Genomic DNA, 19,212 nt, shown 5'->3' on the forward strand with positions numbered 1-19,212 from the left:
TTTCAAGTTGACTCAACAAATCTTAGCAGTTATGTTATCATCATAACTGCTATTTTTTACAGTGCCTCTTTGTTTTTCCTAGGTATGAAAACCAAATTTTTTTTTGTTTTTGAGAAAACTTTTCATTGGATATTCAAGTGTTTGTACCTTTCAAACAAAGTTACATTCAAGATTGGAACTTCATAAAAATATTTCTGGACATACATAAAATATATCTTCTCCAGAGCTAAGATGTAAGAAGCTGGGCGAAGACTCCTCTTTTTATCATATATGCCAAAATTATATATTAATCAAAATTAACTTTTTGACTGTTATAATGTGATCAAATTAAGAGGTTTTTGGTAAGTACAAAAAAAAATTAAAATATTTTTTATACACTTAGGTTGAAGGAAATATAAATAAAATGAAAATAAATGCTCTTGATGTTACACTGCAATAAGTAACACATAGGAATACCTATATTTCTGAATATATTCCTGTATTTTTTTTATATAATAGTTCGCTTTTACATCGTTTTGTGCATTTTTCCATCTCAGTTGTAATCCCCATGGGCTTCCCATCCCTAAATCACCCATGTGCCACCACCATAGTCCAGTGCATTTCCCTCCCCACACTGTTTTTGATCCCATTCCCTACTCCACTTCCATAAAATGTCTCTGGTCTATAGCTGTTCATTATTATTATTATTATTTTCTTGCCTGGTCCGTTATACTCCTGCTATGAGTGAAACCACCCGGTATTTTTCCTTTTCTTTCTGGCTTATTTTACTAAGCATGATCTTCTCCAGCTCTATCCATGTTGCTACAAAAGACATGTGTTTCTTTTTTTTGGTTGCTGAGTAATATTCCATTGAGTATACGCACCACATCTTTTAATCCAATCATACACTTTTGGGCATTTGGGCTGTTTCCATGTCTTTCCAATTGTAAATAAGGCAGCAATAAACATGGGGGTGCAACCAAACTCTTTTTTTTTTAATGATTTATTTTATTACGCATACAAGAACTGGGATGCAAGCCAAATGTGGGGGGGGTTGAGAGGGTAGAGACAGAGTGGGGAACAGAACTGGCTCCAGATCTACTGAAATACACTGCTGAGGGGAGAAGCAAGGGAGACAGGAGAGGTCTGCTGCGCCATGTGGATCACCTTCCTGGCTGGGGATTGGACTCACGCCTCAGTGGCTGCTGAGAGATAGCTTGATAGTGCCGAGACTTTAATTCCTGCACCATCAGGGGGGCCGAAACCCAAACTTTTTTGATATGACACACATATCTAAGTACTGGAGAAACAGAATAATAGCAAATATAGATAAAAGACTTGTCCTACCAAAAAAATAAAAAATAAAAAGCCTTGTCCTCATGGGTTTAACACCCAACTGAATAATGTCAGTAGCTTGGCAATTATACAAATAAAGGGAAAATGGCAATTGTGAAATGTACAATAAAGGTTAATACATAACATAACACTATTTTATAAGAGCTTATAATTAACTGTGTATATGTAGGTGGTGAGGGGAGGAGGAGGAGGAAGAAAGAGCCAATAATGGCCAAGAAGATGAGGAAAGGCAACCCTCAATTTGAGAACTGAAGGATTTATAAGACGCTAAGATAGGAAAGGAAAGGTACAGTTCAGGGCAAAGAACAGAATGTGTAAAGGCCAAAAAGGGTGTTAGGTGTACAATAACAAAGGGAGAAAAAAGTCGTAAGTTGGAACTACCAGGAGCACAGGTACTTTTACCCACTTCCAATAACTATTTACTTTAGTAATTGTTTCCCTTATCTCCAGTTTTGCTATGGAAGCTTATATCAATATTGTTTCCTGACTAAGAAATGCAATTTAAGTTCGTGCTCTCTGTACTGAATTTCAGTCATTTTCACTGAAGCAAAAAGACCAAATTTTTGATAAAGGTATAGAACACTCGAGGGGTTTTTAATAAAAATTTAGTAGTCTTGATGCATGTTCAAGGTGAACTGAGTACTACACAACCCAAACTAAAACTAAGTATGAGTCAGGACGCTTTCAAAATTTCTTCACTGGTTACTATTCCCAAGGCACATTATACAGGAAAGCAAGGTTAATGATATAAAAACACCTGAACTAGTGATATATATTTTTTTTTCAATGATCAGGGCATCCTATTTCTAATTTATACTGTGGTAGATAAAGAGCTCCCAGTAGGAAATTCTCAGGCTGGCCATTTTTTTGCTTGCTCAGAAATGTACTTTAGTGTTATCTTCAACAATAGTTTCACTGCAGATATATCTTTAAAGCCGCTTGTGCATTAATTAAGATTAGTTGAATTAAACCAGCTAATCTGTAAATCTTAACTAAGAAACTTAAATCTATAATATGCCACAGCTAAGATAAATAAATGAAAGCAAGCCTATCAATATTTCCATACTGAGAGATCTAAACTTCTCTTGGGATACCCCACATGCTAGAAATAAAATATACCATTTGCCATTCAGATCAAGAGAAGTAATATTCTTTTGATTTATCTTCTACTTTTCTTCTGTGATTGAAAAGTAAATAAGCTGAGGTTTTTAGAACTGAAAAAAAAAATAGAGAAGTTTTCATTCATCTCTTCCCAACTCCCCATTCCCTAATACATACTATGCTGTATTTTATGTTTCCTACTTTGGAAACCACTGACTTACCTGAATGGCAACAATAAAAATGGAGAAACATAAATGAAATTCAAATACACTTAATAAGGTAAAATCATTAGAATTTAGTGATAGCCTATGGGATTTGTTGGAGAGAAAAAATATCAAACAACTCCTACAGATTTTTCTAGCTTTACTAAGATAAGGAACTAGAGAGGAGGACCATGTATGCTTATTCTCTGCTCTAGGTTGAGAACTAGCAGGGAGAACCATTGAGTTCTTCCTGAAAAAATGTTATCAAAGAAATACAACAGCTAAGAAATGTCCAGTACATAGGTAGATATATGCATGTACAATCAAACATGGTTTGGGATTAAAATTAAAATTCTGTTACAACAAAAATTTGTGAAACACTTAGGTAAAGAGGAATAGGTAACAAAAAGGAGTGAACTTATGTCAAAATATGGTGCCTATAGCTGCACATCTAATTCAACAGTAATATATAATCCTTTCTTTTATTTAATTTCCACAACCAAAAATGTGACACCCTATGGTAAAGCACATTTCTTCTTTTGTATTCTCATATAGTATCAAGCACAATGCCTGAAAAACTTAACTTTTATAGATAGCGGTAGAAGAAAAAGCAGCAGCCAAAGAACAAAATAAATCTTGCTGTGCAACATATAGTGAAAGACAAGGAAACAATAGGTAAAAACAATCTTCAATGCTCGTGAGAAGTCCAGTAGAGATTTTATAAAAAAGAAAAGTTACTTGGATTTGCCAAAATGGGCCACTGATAATCCTAATGAAAATAGTTTTGGTAAGATATTAAGGGTATGAGCAAAATCAGACTGAACTGTGGAGTGACTGGAGAAAAGGCTATAGACAGCAAATAGAAACCACTCTAATAAATTTAGCTCTAAAGAGAAGGCTTGGTCACAGAATATGATGGGACAGAGGAATTTTTTGGTGGTTGCTGGGTTATTTTGAAATGATACAGGTTTAAAGATATTTAAATGAATAACATGCATTCACCAAACTAACTCCAAATATTTTCCTAAAGCCAACATACCCACTACCTAACTGCCCACTGCTCTTTCCATTGTAGCATAGCCAGCTGTTAATTGTTTCTTCAGCCCTGCTGACTGACAGGAAGTGCTCTCTGCTGTCATCCTTATCTTCCCCTGACCTCCTAGCAGTACAATACTTTGTTTTCTAACCACAGTTGGTGTCATTCTTTAAGACGCCATCTCCAAATTCCTCAAGTATCAAAACTTTGTTCCTTCTCTGTCCTCTCATTGAATCTAGTCCATCCACATAGTTAGTGCACAAGGAGAGTAAGTACTCATTAAAGCTTTACATAAAGCTTGAAACTGCATTGAAACTCAATACATTACACACAAAAGTTCAGTCACTGAAAATTCGTAAGTCAAAAAAAGGCAAAAACCAAGCTGTAAAAGCAACTTGACCTAAGTCAATGTGCTCAATAAAAAACTGAAATATTTCAGAAATACCAAAAATCTTAACACAGCTAGATACACTTATTTAAATCAATTATGAAACACCTGTTGAACAGCTATGATCTGCCCTGAACTGGTTAAAATATTGACACATATATCCCAATTGCCTCTGTAAAGATCAGCCTTACAGTAGGGACGATATGTAAATGACTCTGCAGCACGTAGAACAGCAACAAGAGTTGTTCCAACACACAGTGACTATGTGCAAGGGTCAAAAGCTTTAAAACTGAATATACAATAGAATCTACCCCAAATGAAATAACAGAAGGCAAAAAATTTAAAAACCAACCAATTAGCACATGTCTGAGTTATGGAACAACTTCAAAAGGTCTCTTATACATAAAACTGGATTTCCTGAAGAACAGGAGAAAAGGGTTTCCCTTTACCAAAGTAATACTTGGAAGAACTATTTCAAAATGTGATGAAATTGATAAACCCAAAATTCCAAGAAGCTCAAAAACAAAACAAAACCCAAGCATAGTAAAAGATCAAGAGAACCACACCAAGACAGGTCAAAACTGAGCAGCTTAAAGTCAGCAACACCATGTATATATATGATGTGTTAGTTTACGACAAATGTGCCAACAATATACAATGGGGAAGGATAATCCCTTTAATAAAAGGTAGGTGGGGAAAATGGACAGTCACTGGGCAAAAGAATGCATATAGACGACTATCTTACACAAACAGTAACTCAAAATGGCTTATAGAGTAGAACATCAAACCTGAAACAGAAAGAGTTTTAGAAATGTAAGTGGTAAGCTCCGTGACACAGGTCTTGTTTATATTTTTTTGGAGTCTGACACCAAAAGTCAAGGTAACAAAAGCAAAAACCAAAAGTTTGACTATATCAAACTAGAAAGCCCTGCACAGAAAGTAAAACCATGAACAAAATGTAAAGGCACCAAGCTGAATGGAAGAAAATATTTGTCACTCATACATCTGATAAGAGCTTAGTATTTAACATATATAAAGGTATTCACAGCAAAATTCCAGTCCAACTAAAATACAGGCAGCAGAGCTGCCAAGACGCTGGTTGATAAGTACATGAAAAGCTCACTAACATCACAGAAATACAACTCAAAATAACAGTGATCTAGCACCTCATACCTGTCAAATGGCTAGATCAAAAAAAAAAAAAAAAAAGAAATAACAAGTAGGTACAGCCACTAGAGAAAAACTTTCAGATTCCTTAAAACATTGAAAATATCAATACTATGTGAGCCAGCAATTTGACTTCTGAGTATTTACCCCAAGAAGATGAAAAAGTTAACATAAAAAGAAGAATGCACATTTCTGTTCCTTGAATCACTTTTTACTGTAACTATGATATGGAAACAACCCACTATCAACTGATGGATGATGAATTGAAACTGTGCCTTGTATATGCAATGGAATACTATCGACAATACATTAAAAAAGTACAAAGTGGTCCTCCATGGTAGCGCAGCCGGTTAAAGCACAGCATGAAGAGGCGAAAGCCACTTCAGCATAAGTTCGATTCCCGCCAGCCCAGAGGGTGACCACATGGCGTGGCAGACCTCTCCTGACCTGCCCGCTGCTCCCGTCAGCAGTGTGTTTCGTTAGTCAGCCTGTTCTGCTCCCCACTCTGTATCTGGTGAAACCTCTCACCACCCCTGCACCTCTGGCCTGTACCCCAGTTCTGTAATGCATAAATAAGTCTTTAAAAAAAATCTTTGAAAGCAAAAAAGGAAGCTCCTGACCCTTCAAAGCCAATGCAAATGCCAAAGCTTTAATGGTCAAGAAAGCAGTGCTGAAAGGAGATTCACTTATCACTCACCTTCTGGCGGCACAACACCCTGCAGCTTTGTACCCCAGGAGAATTAAGTTTGACCACTATGCCATCATTAACTTTCCTCTGACCACTACATCAGCCCTGAAGAAGATAGGCCACAACACATTTGTTTACCAGATTATACACTGATAAAGCTTGATGACACTGACATGGCCAAAGTCAAAAACTTGATTAGATCTGATGGAGAGAAGGCCTATGTTTGACTGGCTCCCAACTATTATGTTTTGAATCTTGTGACAAAAACTGGGATCATTTCAAATATATATTTTTCACCTTAAAAAAAGAAAAAGAAATCCTGGCACCTCCCTGGTGGTGCGAGGGGTTAAATCTAAGCACTGTGAAGCTATCTGCAGCCACTGCAGCATGGGTTCAATCCCTTGTGTCAGGGACTGCTTCTGTCTTGCCTGCTGTTGACCATGATCTGAAGAAACTGGAACTCTCATACACTGCTGTGTGAACATAAAATGGAGTAGTCACTTTGGAAAATCACTAAGCAGGCTCTTCAAAAGATTAAATACAGTGTTACTAGCAATGCAATGCCACTTCTGGACAGATAACCCAGAGAACTAAAAACATGTCTGCATAAACACTAATGTTTATAGCAACATTAATCATAATAGCCTAAAACTGGAAACAACCCAATGTCCACCAACTAATAATCAGATAAAACAAACTCTAATATAATCATACAACAAAATATATTTAGTCATAAAAAGGAATGAAGTATTGATACATGATGCAACATAGCATATAAAGATCATGCTAAGTGGAAGATCAAGTCACCAAAGACTACATATGATTCCATTTGTTTGAAATGTCCAGAAAAGGTAAATATATAGACATATAATGTGGCTACCTAAAAGTTAAACATAGGTAGGTAGAGGTATTTGTGTGTGTTTGTGTCTACTAAATGTTATAGGGTTTCTTTTGGGGGTAATGAAATGCTCCAAAACTGACTATGGTAATTGTTGCAAATACCAATATTAAAACTATGAATATACCAAAACAGCAAATTATTTATCTTAAGTGGGTAAGTTTAATAGTATGCATATTATTTCAATTAAACTGTTACTTTAAAAAAAATAGGTAGGTACTAGTAAGATTAGGAATTCATATCCAAACTCTTCTAATTAATTGAAGTTTTTAATTTTAGAATTCAGGAATGCAAAACAAACAGGTATAGCTATTAAATAACATATTTTTAAAATTTTAATCCAAAAATAATCTCTGGACAGGGAATAAATGTAATAGTAAATTGATAGTTAAACCCCACAGTACCAAAAATTACACTAAAAAGAAATGGTTCAAACATTTCAAATTTAATGCTGGCCAAGTAGAAAACATGACCCAATTCGGAGCAAAAAGGGCAAGCCTAGCAGGCAAATTATAGATCTCAGACATACAGCAGAGAGCAGGGACAGAAGGGATCAAATAAAGAGATGAAAAAGCACAAGAGTCTATGGTGATGTTCGCAGCTAAGGTGGTGACAGGTTTATGGGGAATGCACCTGAAGGGAGAAATCAAATATTGTACAAAAATGAACAATGATGTAAGGAAATAAAAAAAAAAAAGACCCAATTACAGGCTGACTATAAGAACCTACTTTAAATCTAATGGTACAGACAGATTAAAACTAAGAAAATTGAAAATGCTAAAACATCTTAACAATAAAAATAAAATTTAAGTAGCTGTAAGATTACTGCATGTAGTAGATTTCAAAACAACATTAATACCAGCTATATAGAGGGAAATCATAATGGGAAAAAATAAGCTCATCCGAAAGACAGCAATCCTAAATGCTTATGTAACTAATGACAAAACTTCAAATACATGAATCAAACATAGACAAAAGTGAAATAGGAAACAGACAAATCCACATAGATACAGATGTTAACACTATCTCAGTAACTGAGAGAAGTAAATAAAAGTAATAATATAATGAGCTAACCACTCTAAATCATCTTGATGTATACAGAGCACAAGTGTGTGTGCGCGTGTGTACAGCTGACAGATATATCTATGTTACAGAGAGAGATCATATACTGGGTCATAAAACATTTCAACAAATTTAAAAGACTAAAACGGGCCCTCCCTGGTGGCACAACAGATTAAAGCACAGCAGTACAAAGCTAGTGGCAACTGCTTCAGCACAAGTTCAATGCCAGGCCAGGGAGGTGACCCACATGGAATGGCAGACTCTCCTGTCTCACCCACTGCTCCCCTCAGCAATGTACTTTGTCACTCTGCCTATTCTGCTCCCCACTCTGTTTCTGGTGAATCCTGTCACTGCCCCTGAGTCTTTGGCCTATACCCAGTTCTGTATGCATAAATAAATAAATCTTTAAAAAAGAAAAAGGACTAAAATGTTAACAACATATATTCTCTGACAAGAACATAAATAGATTTTAAAAAATGTTATCTGTAAAATCCTTAAAGATTTGAAAATAATGTCATAAACATCTAAATAACTCATTGATCAAAGGAGAGGTGCCAGGGGAATGAGGAAATATTTTGCATTCAATGATTTTAAAAAAACAAACACATAATTTGTCACAAAGCAGTGGTTATTTGGAAACTGGTAGTTTAAAATACTTTGAATAAAAAGAAATGTTTACAATCCATGATCTAAGCTACCTTAAGAAGACAGAAGACAGATGAATCCCCAAATAAGTAAATTAAAGTAACAGAAACTTAAAATAAATAAATAAATAAAAGGTTCTTAGTGGGCTCTCCCTGGTGGCACAACAGGTTAAAGCACTGCATTTTGAAACTCTCCATAGCCATTGCAGCACAAGTTTGTTCCCGGCCAGGGAGCTGACCCACATGGTGTGGCAGACCTCTCCTGACCCGCCTGCTGCTATCCTCAGCAGTGTACTTTGTCAATCTGCCTATTCTGCTCCCCACTCTGTCTCTGGTGAATCTTCTCACAGCCCCTGCATCTCTGGTCTGTACCCCAGTTCTGTATGCATAAATAAATAAATCTTTTAAAAAAACAAAAAAGAAAGCAAGGAGGGAAAATGATCAGTACCACTACTGATCCTACAGATAGTAAAAGAATAAGTATATATTACAAATCATGCTAGATGCCAATACATTTAAATACTGATATGAATGAATTACCAAAATCAACTCTAGGGGCAGGAAATCTGAATAGCTCTGTATCTAATTTAAAAAATGAATTAGCCTGAGATGGAAAAATGCACAAAAATATGTAAAAATAAACTAATATAAAAAAATGAATTAGCAATTTAAGAACTTTCAATAAAGAATGCTGTAGGCCCAGACAATTAATTATAAAATTAATTATAAAATTTGACAACTTCATAAAACAGAAATGAAGGGAGCACTACCTTGTTCTTTGTAAGAAATCTGCACTATCCTCAATCAAAACCAAAAAAAAAATACTATGCCAATAAAACTACAAATGCCACGCAAGCCAGCTACTGCCACCCCAAAACATTTTGAACTGATACTTCAAAAAGAGTGCCAAGAAGCACATAAAAAGAGGCACAACATCACTAGTTATCCAAATATACTAACTCAAATAAAAAATGAACAAATAACAGATATATTCAAAAACATGGATGATTACAAAAGAAAATACTGAGCAAAAGAAGATATGCATACCAAAGAAGATAAGGATTCCATTTATAAGATGCTATTTATAAGAAGTAGAGTTTATTGTGAAATAAAACAGATTGGTAAATGTGCAGGATCAGTGTTGGGCACTGGGAGTGAAGTGGACTGCAAAGGAAATGAGGGATTTTTTTGAAAGGTGGGGTGACAAAAATATTTAATTCTCCTTGGGGTAGTAATTAAACAGATGTATGCATTTACTTAAAACTCAAGCTAAATGTTAAATGTGTGGTTTCTATGTGTAAACGAAGTTGATTTAAAAAGTAAATGAGAGGCCCTCCCTGGTGGTGCAGCGGGTTAAAGCACTGCACTGAGAAGCTGAAGCCACTTCCGCATGAGTTCGATTCCCGCCTGCCCTGGAGGAGACCACATGGCGTGGCAGACCTCTCCTGACCCGCCCGCTGCTCCCCTCAGCAGTGTACTTCGTCGATCTGCCTGTTCTGCTCCCCACTCTGTCTCTGGTGAAGCCTCTCACCAGCCCTGAGCCTCTGGCCTGTACCCCAGTTCTGTATGTACAAATAAATAAATCTTTAAAAAAAAAAAAGTAAATGAGTTAGGTAATGGTTCACATACAAGCAGAAAGTTTTATCTCTACCTCACATCATTCACAAACAATAAATTGAGCTAAACATAAACAGAAAACAAATTGCAATCACATTAAAAGAAAAACAAGAGCAAGAAGAGAGGAGGGAAAAAAACAGAAAAATAGGAGGGTCTGCTTATAATCCTAGGAAAAGAAAAAGCCTTCTTTAACACGACATTAAAAAGTAGAAGCTACATTAAAAAGTAAAAAGTAAAAGCTTCATCAAACAATAAAATCTTCTAGAATATAAAACTTTAGAGACAAGACTCTTAACTAGGAGATATATTTGCAGCATATAGAAAAAATTATTAGAATTCAAACAAAAAAAAAGAAATTTGCCTAAAACTAGGTAAAAGACACAACCCAAAGGGTGGAGAACTCAGCAAATTCATCTACAAAGAAATCAAAAGCATGACAATTACACCTGAAATAGAAAAAGGCACAAAATGATGTAAAAATAAACTATTTTTTAAAAAAATAAAGACATCATTTCATCCAAAAAAAAAAAAAAAGGTATTACAATTGTGGTGAAATTCACTAGCAATTTAGGAAACAGAATGACAATTTTTTCAATTAAAACATTAGTGTTTAAGCTATATACCAGAGACATTTTATGGAGGTAGAATGGGGAATGGGATGAAAAACAGTGGGAGGGGAGGGAAATGCACTGGACTATGGTGATGGCACAGGGGTGATTTGGTGATGGGAAGCCCATGGGAATAACAACCAAGATAGAAAAAGGTAAAAAATGATATAAAAATAAATTATTATGTTATTTTTTTAAAAATGAGGGGATAGAATTAAATTAAAAAAAACTGGTGTTTAACATATCAAAATAAACATGCACGTGAGCAGTAACAGGTAATTAATATTGGGAAAACTAACTGCTACAAGCACTAGAGAGGGAATCTGAGCATATAAATTATCTGTATCTTAACATTCAACAATCCTATTTCCTACATTTTCACCCAAAAGAAAGTCATCTACACACAAAAGAGCATGAACAAAGATAGTCACTAGAGCAATGAAAAACTTAGTCACAACTTAAATACCAAAGGGAAACAGCTAAATAAACCAAGATGCATTTATATTATGGCTACAATTAAAAGAAATAACTTTGTATGTAATACATTATTTAAATATAACATACAAATATACATAGTAATATGGAAAGTTTCTAAAACCTACTGCTGATCAAAAACTCAAAACAATCTATGTAGAATTAAATAAGAAAAAGCTGATATGTAATGAATACATATATATAAGTATATATAAGTAAATTCACATGAAGACTTGTTAAGGTAGTATGAAAGTAGCTCTGGTGAGACAGAGGAGGCAAAACTGAGAGGCTTTTTCTAGGGGTCCTGATTAAATTTTCATGATGCGAATCTATTCTTATATTACTTGTATCAGTATCATTAATATGACTGCTATCTATGTATATGCATATTCTGATTATAGATGAGCTTGGAAGTATTGTGTGAGGAATTTCTTTCCACGGACACAGGTATGGTTGCTCTGTCTATGGAAAAGGATTGCTAGAACAGTTTGAGAAGCTCTTAACTACCTGTGGCCTAGAATACAACAGTAACTTGCAGCCAGTATCAATGCCTTTTAGGTCTCTTCCCATCTTTCCTTAAAAGCTTTTTGAGTACCTCTCAATTCAAGTTGCTCTTGATGCTGTTGTTTTATTTTCTTCAGAGCAATCATCACTATTCTGAACTATTTAATCATTTATTGTCTATTTCCCACTAGAATGGGAATGGCAAGACAATTTTGAATTCATATGATTTTAGTCAAGCCATTTAGAATTCTCTTACAGTATCAAAGACATATTTCATTTACTTACCTTAGTTGGAAAAGGAAATTTGGAAGGTTCTGTTTTGCATGGTGTATGAATAGCCGTTAGAGGGGGAGGCCATGAATGCGTCATCTCCTGAAATGTAATTATTACAGTTTGTTTTCAACCAGATCAAGGATAAAAGTTATACAGCTAAAAACCAGATTTATGTTATAAATACTGGTTTCATGATTGCTCCTTCAAAAGTATACGGATTTAATCAATAAATATTAATTAAGCACAAATGAGTGCAAGGTACTATGGGACAAATAGTAGGAAGATAAATAATATACACTTCCTGGCTTCAAGGAGCTTACAGTTAAGATTTTGAGACTCCTGAATAAAGGCAACAAAATTACAAATATCAGCCTGTAATCAAATACAAGGCACATAGTAAAATACTGAGGAAGAGCTTGCTGTGGGCGTGAGGGGAGGGGGATAATAAGGAAAGCAGCTAACATTTATTGTGTACCTTTCATGGGCCAGACACTGTGCTATGTTTAACATGTCTGTTACTCTTTTAATACTCACAATGACATTATGAGGTAGACACCATTATTATCCTAACACTAAGTAGGATGAAACTGAAGCACAGAAGTTAAGTTTCTTATGTAAGGTGGCATACTTGGCAAGTAATTGACAACTACTTCTCATTCAGAAGTCTATTTTCTCGGAGCCCATTCACTGGATAGGACATTCTAGTTAGGTGGAGGAAATCAGAGGAGAAATATATATACATGTAAAAAAAAAAATCCCTGAGGAGAAGACAGATAAGCAAGGCCAAGTCTGATTTCATTCATTTCATTCAATGCCTTCTGTCTAATATGTCAAGTATGTCCAAGTGGAGGCCTGGATAAAATTGTAATGTACATGTATATTAGAGGAGCAGTAGAAACAGAGGTATCAGGCTCAGAACAAGGACAGATTATTTTATTTCTGGCATGGAGTTCAAAGAAAACTATCAGGTAGATTGACAAAATATTTTTTAAAAATTAAAGGTGGTATAACTCTTAGAAATTTACCCTACAGTTATAAAGATACATGTTTAAGGGGGGCTCATACTTAAAAAATGGCAACAACCTATGTCTCCAATAACACAGGAGTAATTAAATTACAGCCACACAATGGAACACCAAGCAGACAAGTAATATGAGAAATTCCTGGTATGAAATGATGTCCATAGTATATAGTTAAATGACAACAGAAATCATCGTCTATGTCCTAGCCAATGTTTACATATGAAAAAAATCTCTGGGAGATAATTAACAGAGGCGACCTTTGGACAACAGAATGACAGAGGGGAAGAGAAAGAAGGCACCTAATACAGTCTCTACTGCTCGAACCCTTTAAAATAGCCACTTGCACCAGTAGCACTAGACTATTCTTTATCCTCTTATAATATTTTATTTTTAAATAACATTTCACTTCCTGAAATGCTAAGTTGATTATTTCCTTCACTCTGCTCTAAGAGCAGTTCCAAGAGTACTACTATCAGTATACCACCATATCCGCAGTTTTTGATATACAACAGGTGCTCAATTATGTCTTGAATTAATAATTTTTTTAATAAAAATATTGTTTTCAGATTAATATCTGGAAAACATGGAAGGAATGCAGACCTGAAGTTCCTTGTGCACTGTACAGAGGGAAGGGGGAGGAAACAGAAACTCATTTCACTTCTTGAAATATTTTCAGAAAGGTTTTCAGTAAGGTGATACTTTTATCTTAAATATCAAAATACTCTCAACAACAACAAAAAATCTATTTAATTCTCCATCAAGTAACTGAGCACCTATTACTCCCGTGGCCATGTGCCACACTCTATATACATAAAACGTGCAATCAATGTAACATCAAAGACATAAATAAATGAAAAATCCATGGTTTTTTCCAGATAGTAAGGTGTCATGCATTTTTGTGGACTCAGGGAAAAGATATATACTCCCTTATACTTTTCATTTACATGGTAACTGAAAAATGAATGCTGTATGAAATTTAAAGGAAAAGAGTTACTACTGTAGTTGATGTTTTGATAAAAAATATCTGATATACTAAGAAAAAAATATATAACTGAAGAGGAAAGAGAAAGGGAGTCTACCAAAGGTACTTTAAAGAGGATAAAAGAACAATAGAGCATATGCTTAGAGAGACCAGTTTAGCAAAAGTGATCAGTCACTGATAGGAGAGATAGGGACTGGTCCTGATAGGTCTGGAATGTAAAATGTAGACAGTATTCTTTTGTGGAACCTTAGAGTCACTAAACATTTCTATAAGGAAATTAACTTATGAAAACAAGGGATTGAAGTGCAGAATCTGGCAGCAATACAGAAGGCAAAGGAATAAGGAGACTCGAGAGGCAGATGGACTCATTACACATTCACTACAGTTTAAGGTGGAAAAAAGAAGTAACAGACAATTTTGAAAGTGTACATACAGTTTTATGATTAGCTGGAACACAGGAGAGAGAAATGAGAGACAATTAGTATTCTATACTTTCAAGCACAAAAGACTGGTGATACTGCAAAGAGAAGCAAGTCTGTTAACTATGACATTAGATATCTGAGTGTCAAGAATGGAGAAATCCAGAAACCCAGTAAAGAAGCAATTGAGAGCAAAGGAGACCACAGCAGGCAAAACTGAATATTTCTAATAGTAATAAAGATGTGAGAATGAAGGAGAAGGCAAGTTAAGGAGAAGAAAGAAAAGAGAAGAGCCTAGGAAATGCATATAGATTAAAGAGGTAAGAGAAGATACAAAGGTTCCCAAAAGTCAGAGGAGAGACAGAGAAGACAGATGGGAAATTAAAACAATGAAGCATTACAGTTAAGGAATGAAGAATGTTGTTTCCAGAAGAGAAAAACAAAAATCCCTTAAAACAGAAAGGGATCTCAAATGAAGCCTCCAGATGAAGATGATAATAACCTTAAAAAAAAAAAGGTCCAGCAGAGTGGTAGAGCTAAAAAGACTGTAGTGGGCTAAAAGAAGGAACGGGAAGCAGCCAATGTGAGTAGCCTTCCAAGAGTATCCAGAGTGAAATGTAGGTATAGACACAAAATCCTGGGAGCTCACAAAAAAGTACATTCACTGTCACTTATTAATTCACTGGAGTCTCTCTTTTTCCAACAGACAACTGTTTCTTTTTCCAATAGAGAAATGTGCTTTTTGGTCATGTGTTGGTTTTAAACATATCCCATTAGACATTCAAAATGCAAAGTATTCAGACACTTTTCATTATAGGATTGTAATAGTATATACTGATGTATTTACTTTTGTAGCAAGTTATTTTCATTGTGAAGGACTGATAACTTCGATTTTTTTTTAGCATTTAAAGTATTAATTGATAAACCAAAGAGTATAATTATATTTGGTTTCTCCCTCTTTTCAAGGCAAACTGTTAGAGTTTTTGTTTTACTTAAAAACAAAAGCAAGCAAAAATTTAAAAAAAAAACACTCTTTAGGACAAATAGTAACAAAAGTGATTCAGAACCTAATTAAAAAAATACAATGGTATAAGTCAGCTATTTTTGAAGGACATAACCAAGTTACAATTGTTAAGCAATCTGCTGCTTCAGAGCCTTTATGAAATAAAGATGGAAAGAGACTAAATGGGCAGCAGATCATATAGTTACATTAGAAACTGAAACAATAAAAAAATTAACTTACTTTAAGAATTTCATCTACACAGCTTACATCACCAGAAGCAGATGCCTTAATAAAAAGAGGAAAAGAAATGCATTAGATTTGGAGTAACTTATTAAATTTTAGTCATCTGCCATATGAAGTTGACATTACTAGAAATGAAATAAAATTTGAAGTATATATGATCATATCTCTCTAAAACTCAAAATTTTAAACTAATTTCCTTAAATGCAAATACTTCAAACTCTTAAATATTTATACACACTTTCTGATTGAAGAATTTCATACTTTTCAAGTTTTAAAAGACTATTATTCTTATACCTAAACCAGAAATATTTTTTAAAAAAGTATAATTTCTCATGTTTAAGTTTACTTATTTAAAATATAGCAAAATGTTCAAGTTTACTTATATAAAATATAGCAGAATACAGAGATATATCATTTCACATCAAATTACAGACAGAACAAAAGTAATATTCTGAGAGATTACATGCTTGGAACATTTTATATGATCTTTTTTTATTTTATTTTTATTTAAAAAGATTTAATTTACTTATTTATGCACACAGAACTGGAGTGCAGGCCAGAGGTACAGGGGTGGTGAAGGAATTCACCAGAGACTGAATAGGGAGCAGAATAGCAGAGTAGGGAGCAGAATAAGTACACTGCTGAGAGGAGCAGCGGGCATGTCAGGAGAAGTCTGCTGAGCCATGTGGGTCACCTCCGTGGCTGGGATGGAATTCGTGCTGAGGCAGCTTCAGCTAGCTTCAGAGTGCTGCGTTTTAACCCATTGCATCACCAGGGAGGGCCCTATATCATCTTTTCTAAATCACAGAAGTTGTTTATTGCAAAGCACAGTAAGAATTAGAAAGCTGGAGTTTGAATTCAAGCCTACCTCTAAGAATCCTGTTGTTTGAAGAAAGAACAAAATTACCACCTTACTGTTCTCTTGAGAAGAGTAATTAGATGACATATACCAGGAACAATCAGTTTGCCAAGACCGCAAGGAAGGTTTTTAAAAACTCTCAAAATCATATGTTCACCATCCTCACTCCTCCCTGCCATGTCACAATAAACATGCACGTCTTTGGTTATTCTGAGTATCATGTTTAGCAGACAGATAGAAATACTCTAATAAATTTCAACCCACTAATGTGAACCAGGGCAGCCTGCTCTCAAACCTTTAAGCATAAAGAAAAGGTTATGGCATCCAAATCATACAATATCACCTGAAGTGGAAAAGTTCCAACATTTACCCCAATCACAGGCCACATCTCATTCACTCATTCATGACTATCACTTGTCGGGGACAGAAACCAGGACTTTGCCTCGAGTGCACAAAACAACACTTGATTGGAACTTAGAGTAAACATCCTGGTTGAGAATGCAGCACACCTGAATCCCTTCCCCCACTCCTTCCTTTCCCGCTCAGCAAGCTTTGGCGCCAAAGAGACAAAGAGATGACGATGGATCCCTCCCCTCAAACCCATTGGCCTTTAAGACATTAGACCACCAGACCACCCCCCGCCCGTACCTTCTGTGCCGCCCTCAAGTATATATACATGGCTGTTGTAAAAATAAAGGCTGGCTCTCTCACTCTCGCACGCGTCTCTGTCTTTGCCTTCTTCCTCGTGCTGTCCCTGGGGCTCTACCCCCTCACCATGCGGGTCAAGGCCCGCCACAAGGTCAAGGCTCTGCCTTCTCCTCTCGTCGACCCTGGGACCCCAATCCTCGGCCTTGCTGGACAAGGCCTTCCACAATCACTAAGAGAATAAAAGTTAATTTTTTAAAAATAAAACACAAGATGTATTATTCAGTAAGAAGGAAGAAGTCTAAAGAACTGATAAATGTTTTATTCTATCACTTTAATATTTTAAAAACAGTGAACGACATTTTCTTTCATATCCTAAAAGGGAAGCTAACAAGGATCCACCTGAAAAACAATCTTAAGTCTTTCTTTAAACTTTCATATTCCTTACATTCCTTAAGACAAAGACACAGTTTAAGTTCAGTCATAGAAAACTGCTTCACACAGTCACAATGTTAAAAGCTGTAAATGTATTACTTACATCCAGTGGTTGGGAAGGTATTTTCAACTTGGTGAGATGTGCTTTGCTGCTGGGTTTCAGTTCGGTCATGCTGTTGCCATGGGGTTGACTGCTGTAGTGCTCAGAGGACAGCTTTGGTTCCATGGACTCCTGTCCGTCCATGGGCCGCACATAGGCAGTGGGTTTCTGTAACATTGAACTTGACTTTGACATCAACGAAGGTGGGAAAGACTGATTTGAGTGCTGCCCACTTGAAAAAGGTACACGGGAAGGAGAATCCCAGTTTGCATCAGGATCCCGAGGAGATTTGGAACGCTGATGTTCCTTGCTATGGTGATCATTCCCATGAGATCTGGAATGACTGGAGCTTAATGAAGAAACAGCCTGGGGTTTTCCAGGACTGGAAGAGCGTGATTTGGAGTGTTCTGATCCATGCTGGCCTTTTTTCCGGCTACTGCTGCCACTACTACTGTATGAGTCACGGTCATGCCTCTGACCGCTACTATTAGTGCCACCACTGCCACCTGCACTGGTCCGCTGGCTACTATGTCCACTCTGTAAGCCCGAGGACCGTTTCTGAGACTGAGAAGTGCTGGGTGCGGGTCCTACTGGAGTCCATTTACTACTCTGATGAGAGCTCCCATGTCTCTGTTCAAAGAAATTTGGGTTAGATTTTTCATCTGCTGTCGGTGGTACTGTAGGCTTGGGAATTGCAACAAGCTTTGGTATAGATCTGTCTCCTATGAAATCCTTCATTTCATCGTAGTTTCCAAGCATACTCTGAATACGACTTGATAGCTTATCTTCTTTGCTAGTCTACAAAAGAAGTAAAATATAATTATACAAATAGATAACTGAAGATAAAAATTATTCTAAACTAACTTTCCAAACTTAAAAAAGAGGTGTCATCTCATATCTTAAGGTTAGCATCTCAAACTCCGAATACATAAGTTTTATAGTAAAAATAAAAAAAAATTCAGTGAAAAAGAAGATTCATGCTGAAATGCAAATGTTTATGACATTGAAAAATAGATACAATGGATTCCTAGAGGGGAAAAAAATCTGAATTCCACCAATAAAATGATCTGAATAGCTTTAAAGCATAAGTATTAGGGTTTGTGACGGTCAAAATTCAGTCTATATATTCATTGAAGCATAAAGTACAAAGCCAAGGTATGCAAGTCACCAAAGTGCCCATTGAGGGACAAATAAAGAATATGTGACATGAAAAAAATAAATCAGAACAGCAGTGAAAAGTTTTTGGAGTGCAGAAAAGTAACCTACACTTATATAAATTCTAGGTCAGCAGATTAGCTATCACTCGTATTTTGATAGTCTAGGAAAACATATTCCTTATAATGCAATCAGAGGCAGAAACAGAAATTTAGTGAAATAAGTTATGCCAAACTGACTTTTTAAAAATTTTAACTCCTTCTGTACCTGTGAGTCAAGTTAATAAAAATAAATCCACAATAAGCACAGAAAATCCACTGATAATTTAAAATTCTAGGTATTTACTCTGAC

At 35.6% G+C, this 19,212-nt stretch overlaps 1 protein-coding gene across 3 annotated transcripts in view; it reads right to left on the bottom strand.

The window, feature by feature from the left end:
• Nucleotides 1-19,212, bottom strand: part of AFF4 (AF4/FMR2 family, member 4) — a 76,433-nt gene that overhangs the window by 29,997 nt on the left and 27,224 nt on the right. For all 3 annotated transcript variants that reach the window (XM_004686716.2, XM_012727957.1, XM_012727956.1), the window contains exons 3-5: nt 17,710-18,504; nt 15,665-15,709; nt 12,011-12,097 (exon numbers count right to left, since the gene is read on the bottom strand). In XM_004686716.2, the coding sequence (XP_004686773.1) occupies nt 12,011-12,097; nt 15,665-15,709; nt 17,710-18,504 (927 nt within the window). The remainder of the gene's footprint in view (nt 1-12,010; nt 12,098-15,664; nt 15,710-17,709; nt 18,505-19,212) is intronic.

Source organism: Condylura cristata, unplaced genomic scaffold, assembly GCF_000260355.1.
Source record: "Condylura cristata isolate star-nosed mole 26May11 unplaced genomic scaffold, ConCri1.0 scaffold00021, whole genome shotgun sequence".
NCBI lineage: Eukaryota > Metazoa > Chordata > Mammalia > Eulipotyphla > Talpidae > Condylura > Condylura cristata.